The 11,603-nt window shown below is 36.6% G+C and overlaps 1 protein-coding gene across 1 annotated transcript; it reads right to left on the bottom strand.

Annotated features, from left to right (window-relative positions):
* Nucleotides 1-719: 719 nt before the first annotated feature.
* On the bottom strand, nucleotides 720-4,860 carry LOC145957976 (uncharacterized). Its single transcript, XM_083074420.1, has 6 exons — nucleotides 3,394-4,860; nucleotides 2,886-3,123; nucleotides 2,116-2,576; nucleotides 1,500-2,016; nucleotides 1,218-1,364; nucleotides 720-868 (listed from the first exon to the last, which is right to left on the bottom strand). Exons 1-6 carry the CDS (start codon nucleotides 4,858-4,860, stop codon nucleotides 720-722), a joined length of 2,979 nt encoding a protein of 992 aa, XP_082930546.1.
* Nucleotides 4,861-11,603: the final 6,743 nt, after the last annotated feature.

Raw genomic sequence — 11,603 nt, 5'->3', positions numbered from 1 at the left:
GACTCCACTAAGCCTGAATTATGACCACTAATGACAAAATATTATAAAAAAACACTTTAGTGGGCAATTATTGAACTTCCACTAAGCCTAACAATTATGACCACTAAAACATTAAATAAAACACATGCTAAATTCGTGCACCCCTCTGGTATGCCTCATGGCTGACTCATCCCAAAGGTTTTGGGCCTTATTTGATAAAAATAACTTGCTTAAAAAACTAGCCCAATAAGTGGTGCAGCCCAAAAAGAGTTGGCAGCCACTTTAACAAGAGTTTTAGGCCTTTATTTACTAATTACAATTACTAAGAACACCATAGAGTAATTAGGCTTCATAATCCTTGATACAATTCACCATCTTGGCCTTGTTTTCATCTTTAGGCATTTCTTCAAGAATGAGGGCCGTAACTTGTTGCAAAGCATCTTTGGCCTTTTTAGTCCTCGCCCTAGTCATTGGTCCTCCAAGTCCTTTGAGTGCTCCTAAATCCTTGCCCATGTCCTCATCATTCCCTCCCTCTTGAGAAGAATTTGTCCTCAAATCAAAGTCTCCATCTTCTACATCAAAGAGAGATAAATCAGAAACATTAAAAGTGGAACTAACATTGTACTCACCGGGCAATTCAATCTTGTAAGCATTGTCATTTATTCTTTCAAGTACTTGAAATGGACCATCCCCTCTTGGCAAAAGCTTTGATTTCCTTTGTTCCGGAAATCTTTCCTTTCTCATGTGTACCCAAACCCAATCACCAGGTTGAAACACAACTTTCTTTCGCCCTTTGTTAGCATGTTTTGCGTAGCTCTCATTTTCTTCTCAATTTGAGCCTTCACACGTTCGTGTAACTTCTTCACATAGTCTACTTTGGCCTGCCCTTCTTTATGTTTAAAAACAGAAATGTTAGGCATAGGCAATAAATCAAGAGGAGTCAATGGGTTAAAACCATACACAACCTCAAAAGGTGAACAATTTGTGGTGCTATGGACAGCCCTATTATATGCAAATTCAACATGAGGCAAACTTGCTTCCCAATACTTAATATTTTTTTTTTAAAACAGTCCTAAGCAAGGTTCCCAAAGTTCTATTGACTACCTCAGTTTGTCCATCAGTTTGTGGGTGACAAGTTGTTGAAAATAATAATTTAGTACCTATCTTTCCCCACAAAGTCCTCCAAAAATGACTAAGGAATTTAGCATCCCTATCACTTACAATACTCCTTGGCACACCATGAAGTCTCACAACTTCTTTGAAAAACAAATCAGCCACATGACACGCATCATCTACCTTTTTGCAAGGTATGAAATGTGCCATTTTTGAGAACCTGTCAACAACCACAAAAATAGAATCTTTGCCATTCTTTGTTCTAGGCAGTCCTAACACAAAGTCCATAGATATGTCAATCCAAGGATATTCAGGAGTTGGCAAAGGAGTATACAATCCTTGCGGTAATGATTTAGATTTAGCCATTTTGCACACAACACAATGTTCACAAAATTTTTGCACATCACGTTTCATATGAGGCCAAAAGAAATGTTCTTGTAAAATTTCCAAAGTCTTTTTAATCCCAAAGTGCCCCATCAAACCACCACCATGTGATTCACTAACAAGCAATTCTCTAATGGAACATGCAGGCACACACAATTTGTTTTCTTTAAATAAAAACCCATTGTGCTTAAAATACCCATTTTGAGATAATTTCTCACATGCAGCATATATTTCACCAAAAGTTTCATCAGAAGCATACATTTCTTTCAAAGATTCAAATCCAAGCAATTTAGTTTCAAGAGTGGAAAGTAATGTATGTCTCCTTGATAAAGCATCAGCCACAATGTTCCCTTTGCCCCTTTTATGTTTTATGACATAGGGAAATTGTTCCAAAAACTCCACCCACTTGGCATGCCTCTTGTTAAGCTTGCCTTGTCCCTTCAAATACCTTAGGGACTCATGATCACTATGTATTACAAATTCTTTGGGAAAAAGATAGTGTTGCCATGTTTTCAAAGCTCTTACCAAGGCATACAATTCCTTATCATAAGTGGAAAAGTTAAGGGCAGCCCCACGTAATTTTTCACTAAAATAAGCAATTGGATGGCCTTCTTGTAACAACACAGCCCCAATACCAACATTGGAAGCATCACATTCAATTTCAAAAGATTTAGCAAAGTTTGGTAAAGCAAGAATAGGAGCATTGGTTAACCTTTGCTTAAGAGCAACAAAGGCTTCCTCTTGTTTCTCTCCCCACTTAAAACCCACATGTTTCTTTACTACTTCATTAAGAGGTGCTGCCAAGGTGCTAAAGTCCTTAACAAACCTCCTATAAAAACTTGCCAAACCATGGAAACTTCTCACTTCACTCACGGATTTAGGTGTGGGCCATTCTTGGATGGCCTTAACCTTTTCCTCATCTACTTGTACTCCTTTAGAACTTACAACAAAACCAAGGAATACAACATGATCAGTACAAAACACACATTTTTCAAGATTGGCAAACAAATGTTCTTCCTTAAGCACATTCAAAACAGATTTCAAATGTTCCACATGCAATTCAAGAGAAGTGCTATAGACAAGAATATCATCAAAATATACTACAACAAATTTGCCAATAAATTCCCTCAAAACATGGTTCATCAATCTCATGAAAGTACTGGGTGCATTAGTTAAGCCAAAAGGCATAACCAACCACTCATACAAACCATATTTTGTTTTAAAAGCAGTTTTCCATTCATCACCCTCTCTAATTCTAATTTGATTATACCCACTTTTCAAATCAATTTTAGAGAAAAAACTTGCACCATGCAATTCATCAAGCAAATCATCAAGTCTAGGAATTGGGTGCCTATATTTTATGGTGATGTTATTTAGAGCCCTACAATCAGAACACATTCTCCATGTACCATTTTTTTTAGGGACCAAAATTACTGGAACAGCACAATGACTCATGCTATTTCTTACCCATCCTTTGGCCATGAGTTCATCCACTTGCTTTTGTATTTCTTGCGTTTCTTGTGGATTGCTTCTATAAGCTGGCTTATTGGGTAAAGAAGCTCCTGGAATGAGATCAATTTGGTGTTCAATTCCCCTCAAAGGTGGTAGTCCACTTGGTATGCTTGATGGAAAAACATCACAAAATTCCTGCAAAAGAGATTTAACACTAGAAGGTATTTCCAATTCATCAAAAGTGTTAGTGTTTAAAATCTGATTTTTGCAATACATTAGATAAAGGGGCTGTTTAGCAAGGAACAACCTCTTCACCTCACTCTTTGTTGCCAAAAGACTCTCTCTTCTCTCAAGTGTTTCACTCCTTTTCTTTTTTTTAAATTTTTGTTCACTCTTTTTCTCAAGATCACTTTCTTTTCTCTCCAAAGAAATCTTTTCTCTCATCCTCAATTGATCCTCACACACCTCTTTAGGACTCAAAGGCTTGAGGACAATCTTTTTATTTTGGTGCACAAAAGAAATCTTATTGGAATAGCCATCATGGACGGCTTTAGTGTCAAATTGCCAAGGCCTTCCTAAAAGTATGTGGCTGGCCTCCATTGGAACTACATCACACAACACCTTATCTTTGTATTTTCCAATGGAAATCTCCACTTCTACTTGCTGCCTCACTTGCACCTCTCCATCCTCACTAAGCCACTGAAGTTTATATGGTCTAGGATGTGGTTTAGTGTCTAAATTTAGCTTTGACACTAATCTAGCACTAGCCACATTAGCGCAACTCCCTCCATCAATAATCACCATGCAAACCTTTCCATTGATGGAACACCTTGTGTGGAAAATATTCTCCCTTTGGCTTATTTCTAAAGGACTCATTTGACTACCCATCATTCTCCTTATCATCAATAAATCTCCCTCAAGGGCCTCCTCCTCCTCCTCAATGTCACCTTCATCTTCTTCACTAACATCAGATTGGCTAGTGTAATCCCCATTCTCCTTGAGAACCATGGTCCTTTTGGTAGGACACTCATAGGCATAATGACCCATGCCTTGACACTTAAAGCATTTTATGTCTTTACTCTTCTTTTGAGGCTGTTCTAAGGTCTTAGAGGATGATTTTACATGAGAAGTAGATGCTGGATTGCTTGAAGTGGCAGTCACCTCCTTCTTATTTTTGTCCTTCCAACTAAAGGAATTATAATTAGAAGAACTCTTCTTGGTCACACTTTTTCTTTTGAGTTGTTGTTCCACTTGAATGGATTTGTGCAGCAAATCTTCTATATCAACAAATTCCTGCAATTCAACAACATCACGAATATCATTATTCAAACCATTAATAAAACGAGCCATGGTTAGTTCCGGATCTTCTTCAACATTGGCTTGCATCATGAGCAAGTCCAATTCTTTGTAATACTCTTCAACTCCCTTGGTGCCTTGTGACAATTTTTGAAGTTTAAATTTCACATCTCTAGCATAGCTAGCTGGCACATAACGTTTCCTCATGAGCTTTTTCATTTCAGCCCAAGTCTCCACCAAAGGCTCTTCATTTCTCAACCTTTCTCTTTTCAACTTATTCCACCACACAAGTGCATAGTCTGAGAACTCAGCTGCTGCAAGTTTCACCTTTTGCTCTTCATCATAATTGTTACAAGTGAAAATATGTTCTATTTTGAGTTCCCATTCCACATAGGCTTCCGGATCACTCTTCCCCTTAAATGGAGGAACATTAAGTTTAATACCTTCAATTCTGTTTTGCCTAGGAGCACCACCAATTCTTCCTCTCCTTTCTTCTTCATGATGTTCATAATTCTCTAATCGTTCAATTCTTCCATACAACTCCTCATTGTTTTCTCTCAATAATCTTTGCATTTGAGCATTAATAGCGTCGAACAAGAGTCTTTGTGTTCCATCCAAATGATCTCCATCTGCCATCTTCAAAAAAAAACAAGAGTACTAACAAACACAAAGAAAATAGGACCTCACCACTCTTCTCACGTGTTTACACTCGTAAAAAGATCACTATCTTTTTTTTTTTTTTTTTTTAAAGCAATTCAAAAATAGACAACACAAAGAACAAACCACAAATTTGATATTTTGTGTTAAAAGCAAGGTTCAGGGTAGGCTTAAAAAAAAAGAAAGGAATGCAAAACAGTCACCTAAAATTCAAAAAGAAAACAAGGAAACTTAGGAATCAAAAACTGGAATTTTAGATAAGTTAGTAACACCCTTCAACCCAACCGAAATATTACCTTAAATTTTGAGTCTTAAGTGTTCTAAACGCATGAACCATTCAGCCACAACTTTTTTTTTTTTTTATATATATTCACGAATTTTTTTTTTTTAATACTATTCAGGCCTAATTTTTGCAATGGTTCAGAAATAAAGAAAGAACACTAATATCAATGGTAATGAGAAATAATAAGGAAAGATGTTACCCAAAGAAATTCCAGCAAATGATGTGGATGACCCAAAAAAACCGGAGCTCTTGATACCAAATGATAGGATTCCTAATTTGCACAAGGAATGAAGAAGGATCTTTTGGGTTCAAAAATCTGGAACTTAATTTTCTGGAATTAGAATGCTAGAAATGAAGGTAAAAGGATACAGTAAAAAAAATGAATGAAGGAAGAATCACTCTTCCAAGGAAAAGGCTTCACACAAAGAATTGTGGTTTATCCTTTGATATGCCCAAACTCTTGAATCACTCAAGAACAATTAGAGAATTACTCTCAGTAATTAAAACTCAAATTCTGATCTGATTTTGTTCATCCCCATGGGCAGCTTATATAGCTTACAATCAACAATCTTCACTTACATTAGTGGACAAATAATGGACTCCACTAAGCCTGAATTATGACCACTAATGACAAAATATTATAAAAAAACACTTTAGTGGGCAATTATTGAACTTCCACTAAGCCTAACAATTATGACCACTAAAACATTAAATAAAACACATGCTAAATTCGTGCACCCCTCTGGTATGCCTCATGGCTGACTCATCCCAAAGGTTTTGGGCCTTATTTGATAAAAATAACTTGCTTAAAAAACTAGCCCAATAAGTGGTGTAGCCCAAAAAGAGTTGGCAGCCACTTTAACAAGAGTTTTAGGCCTTTATTTACTAATTACAATTACTAAGAACACCATAGAGTAATTAGGCTTCATAATCCTTGATACAATTCACCATCTTGGCCTTGTTTTCATCTTTAGGCATTTCTTCAAGAATGAGGGCCGTAACTTGTTGCAAAGCATCTTTGGCCTTTTTAGTCCTCGCCCTAGTCATTGGTCCTCCAAGTCCTTTGAGTGCTCCTAAATCCTTGCCCATGTCCTCATCACATAACATGTAATTGGTTTACTGTTCATTGGTTCTCTCTAGTTCTTCAACTGAATTACTTGCTATACCTAGGGAGACTAATAACCAACACAAATGCACAACATAACATGTAATTGGTTTACTGTTCATTGGTTCTCTCTAATTCTTCAACTGACTTACTTGCTACACCTGGGGAGACTAATAACCAACATAAATGCACAACATAACATGTAATTGGTTTACTGTTCATTGGTTCTCTCTAATTCTTCAACTGACTTACTTGCTACACCTGGGGAGACTAATAACCCACACAAATGCACAACATAACATGTAATTGGTTTACTATTCATTGGTTCTCTCTAATTCTTCAACTGACTTACTTGCTACACCAGGGGAGACTAATAACCAACACAAATGCACAACATAACATGTAATTGGTTTACTGTTCATTGGTTCTCACTAATTCTTCAACTGACTTACTAGCTACACCTGGGGAGACTAATGACCAACACAAATTCCCAACATAACATGTAATTGGTTTACTGTTCATTGGTTCTCTCTAATTCTTCAACTAACTTACTTGCTACACCTGGGGAGACTAATAACCAACACAAATGCACAACATAACATGTAATTGGTTTACTATTCATTGGTTCTCTCTAATTCTTCAACTGACATACTTGCTACACTTGGGGAGACTAATAACCAACACAAATGCACAACATAACATGCATTTCTCTAATTTTTCAACTGACTTACTTGCTACACCTGGGGAGACTAATAAGCAACACAAATGCACATCATAACATGTAATTTGTTTACTGTTCATTGGTTCTCTCTAATTCTTCAACTGACTTACTTGCTACACCTGGGGAGACTAATAACCAACACAAATGCAAAACATAACATGTAATTGGTTTACTGTTCATTGGTTCTTACTAATTCTTCAACTGACTTACTTGCTACACCTGGGGAGACTAATAAGCAACACAAATGCACATCATAACATGTAATTGGTTTACTGTTCATTGGTTCTCTCTAATTCTTCAACTGACTTACTTGCTACACCTGGGGAGACTAATAACCAACACAAATGCACAACATAACATGTAATTGGTTTACTATTCATTGGTTCTCTCTAATTCTTCAACTGACTTACTTGCTACACCTGGGGAGACTAATAACCAACACAAATGCACAACATAACATGTAATTGGTTTACTGTTCATTGGTTCTCACTAATTCTTCAACTGACTTACTAGCTACACCTGGGGAGACTAATGACGAACACAAATTCACAACATAACATGTAATTGGTTTACTGTTCATTGGTTCTCCCTAATTCTTCAACTGACTTACTTGCTACACCTGGGGAGACTAATAAGCAACACAAATGCACAACATAACATGTAATTGGTTTACTGTTCATTGGTTCTCACTAATTCTTCAACTGACTTACTAGCTACACCTGGGGAGACTAATGACCAACACAAATTCACAACATAACATGTAATTGGTTTACTGTTCATTGGTTCTCACTAATTCTTCAACTGACTTACTTGCTACACCTGGGGAGGCTAATAACAAACACAATTGCACAACATAACATGTAATTGGTTTACTGTTCATTGGTTCTCACTAATTCTTCAACTGACTTACTAGCTACACCTGGGGAGACTAATGACCAACATAAATTCACAACATAACATGTAATTGGTTTACTGTTCATTGGTTCTCTCTAATTCTTCAACTGACTTACTTGCTACACCTGGGAAGACTAATAAGCAACACAAATGCACATCATAACATGTAATTGGTTTACTGTTCATTGGTTCTCTCTAATTCTTCAACTGACTTACTTGCTACACCTGGGCAGACTAATAACCAACACAAATGCACAACATAACATGTAATTGGTTTACTGTTCATTGGTTCTCTCTAATTCTTCAACTGACTTACTTGCTACACCTAGGGAGACTAATAACCAACACATATCCACAACATAACATGTAATTGGTTTACTGTTCATTGGTTCTCTCTAATTCTTCAACTGACTTACTTGCTACACCTGGAGAGACTAATAAGCAACACAAATGCACATCATAACATGTAATTGGTTTACTGTTCATTGGTTGTCTCTAATTCTTGGACTGACTTACTTGCTACACCTGGGGAGACTAATAACCAACATAAATGCACAACATAACATGTAATCGGTTTACTGTTCATTGGTTCTCTTTAATTCTTCAACTAACAAACTTGCTACACTTGGGGAGACTAATAACCAACACAAATGCACAACATAACATGTAATTGGTTTACTATTCATTGGTTCCCTCTAATTCTTCAACTGACTTACTTGCTACACCTGGGGAGACTAATAACCAACACAAATGCACAACATAACATGTAATTGGTTTACTGTTCATTGGTTCTCACTAATTCTTCAACTGACTTACTTGCTACACCTGGGGAGACTAATAAGCAACACAAATGCACATCATAACATGTAATTGGTTTACTGTTCATTGGTTCTCTCTAATTCTTCAACTGACTTACTTGCTACACCTGGGGAGACTATTAACCAACACAAATGCACAACATAACATGTAATTGGTTTACTGTTCATTGGTTCTCACTAATTCTTCAACTGACTTACTAGCTACACCTGGGGAGACTAATAACCAACACAAATTCACAACATAACATGTAATTGGTTTACTGTTCATTTGTTCTCTCTAATTCTTCAACTGACTTACTTGCTACACCTGGGGAGACCAATAACCCACACAAATGCACAACATAACATGTAATTGGTTTACTATTCATTGGTTCTCTCTAATTCTTCAACTGACTTACTTGCTACACCTGGGGAGACTAATAACCAACACAAATGCACAACATAACATGTAATTGGTTTACTGTTCATTGGTTCTCACTAATTCTTCAACTGACTTACTTGCTACACCTGGGGAGACTAATAACCAACACAAATGCACAACACAACATGTAATTGGTTTACTGTTCATTGGTTGTCTCTAATTCTTCGACTGACTTACTTGCTACACCTGGGGAGACTAATAACCAACATAAATGCACAACATAACATGTAATCAGTTTACTGTTCATTGGTTCTCTTTATTTCTTCAACTGACTTACTTGCTACACTTGGGGAGACTAATAACCAACACAAATGCACAACATAACATGTAATTGGTTTACTATTCATTGGTTCTCTCTAATTCTTCAACTGACTTACTTGCTACACCTAGGGAGACTAATAACCAACACAAATGCACAACATAACATGTAATTGGTTTACTGTTCATTGGTTCTCACTAATTCTTGAACTGACTTACTTGCTACACCTGGGGAGACTAATAAGCAACACAAATGCACATCATAACATGTAATTGGTTTACTGTTCATTGGTTCTCTCTAATTCTTCAACTGACTTACTTGCTACACCTGGGGAGACTAATAACCAACACAAATGCACAACATAACATGTAATTGGTTTATTGTTCATTGGTTCTCACTAATTCTTCAACTGACTTACTTGTTACACCTGGGGAGACTAATAACCAACACAAATGCACAACATAACCTGTAATTGGTTTACTGTTCATTGGTTGTCTCTAATTCTTCAACTGACTTACTTGCTACACCTGGGGAGACTAATAAGCCACACAAATGCACAACATAACATGTAATTGGTTTACTATTCATTGGTTCTCTCTAATTCTTCAACTGACTTACTTGCTACACCTGGGGAGACTAATAATCAACACAAATGCACAACATAACATGTAATTGGTTTACTGTTCATTGGTTGTCACTAATTCTTCAACTGACTTACTAGCTACACCTGGGGAGACTAATGACCAACATAAATTCACAACATAACATGTAATTGGTTTACTGTTCATTGGTTCTCTCTAATTCTTCAACTAACTTACTTGCTACACCTGGGGAGACTAATAACCAACACAAATGCACAACATAACATGTAATTGGTTTACTATTCATTGGTTCTCTCTAATTCTTCAACTGACATACTTGCTACACTTGGGGAGACTAATAACCAACACAAATGCACAACATAACATGCATTTCTCTAATTCTTCAACTGACTTACTTGCTACACCTGGGGAGACTAATAAGCAACACAAATGCACAACATAATTAATAAATTAAAATAAAAAAATATGGATTGAAATTAGATGCTAGAAATGGAGGGAAGGAAACGGTAAAGGAATGGAGGAAGAATCACTCTTCCAAGGAAGGCTTCACACAAAGAATTGTGGATGATCCTTTGATATGCCCAAATTTTTGAATCACTCAAGAACAATTGGAGAATCACTCTCAGTTAATAAAACTCAAATTCTGATCTATTTTTTATTCATCCCAATGGGCAGCTTATATAGCTTACAACCAACACCTTTCACTTACATTAGTGGGCAATTAATGGACTCCACTAAGCCTATCAATTATGACCACTAATGACAAAATATTAAAAAAAATCACTTTAGTGGGCAATTGTTGAACTCCACTAAGCCTAACAATTATGACCACTAATGACAAAACATTAAAAACACATGCTGAATTCGTGCACCCTTTGGTATGCCTCATGGCTGATTCATCCCAAAGGTTTTGGACCTTATTTAACTAAAAACAACTTGCCTAATAACTAGCCCAATAAGTGGTGCAGCCCAAACAAGAGTTGGCAGCCACTTTAACAAGAGTTTTAGGCCTTTATTTACTAATTACAAGTACTAAAAACACCCACTAAGAAAACCCTAGTCATTGGTCCTCCAAGTCCTTTGAGTGCTCCCATCAGATTCACATCAGAGACTAATAACCAACACAAATGCACAGCATAACATGTAATTGGTTTACTGTTCATTGGTTCTCTCTAATTCTTCAACTGACTTACTTGCTACACCTAGGGAGACTAATAACCAACACAAATGCACAACATAACATGTAATTGGTTTACTGTTCATTGGTTCTCTCTAATTCTTCAACTGACTTACTTGCTACACCTGGGGAGACTAATAAGCAACACAAATGCACATCATAACATGTAATTGGTTTACTGTTCATTGGTTGTCTCTAATTCTTCGACTGACTTACTTGCTACACCTGGGGAGACTAATAACCAACATAAATGCACAACATAACATGTAATCGGTTTACTGTTCATTGGTTCTCTTTAATTCTTCAACTGACTTACTTGCTACACTTGGGGAGACTAATAACCAACACAAATGCACAACATAACATGTAATTAGTTTACTATTCATTGGTTCTCTCTAATTCTTCAACTGACTTACTTGCTACACCTGGGGAGACTAATAAC

Source organism: Cajanus cajan, chromosome 5, assembly GCF_000230855.2.
Source record: "Cajanus cajan strain Asha chromosome 5, NIPB_CcT2T_4, whole genome shotgun sequence".
Lineage (NCBI taxonomy): Eukaryota > Viridiplantae > Streptophyta > Magnoliopsida > Fabales > Fabaceae > Cajanus > Cajanus cajan.
The sequence above is the reverse complement of the archived record's forward strand: the minus strand, read 5'-3'. Positions and strand labels throughout refer to the sequence as shown.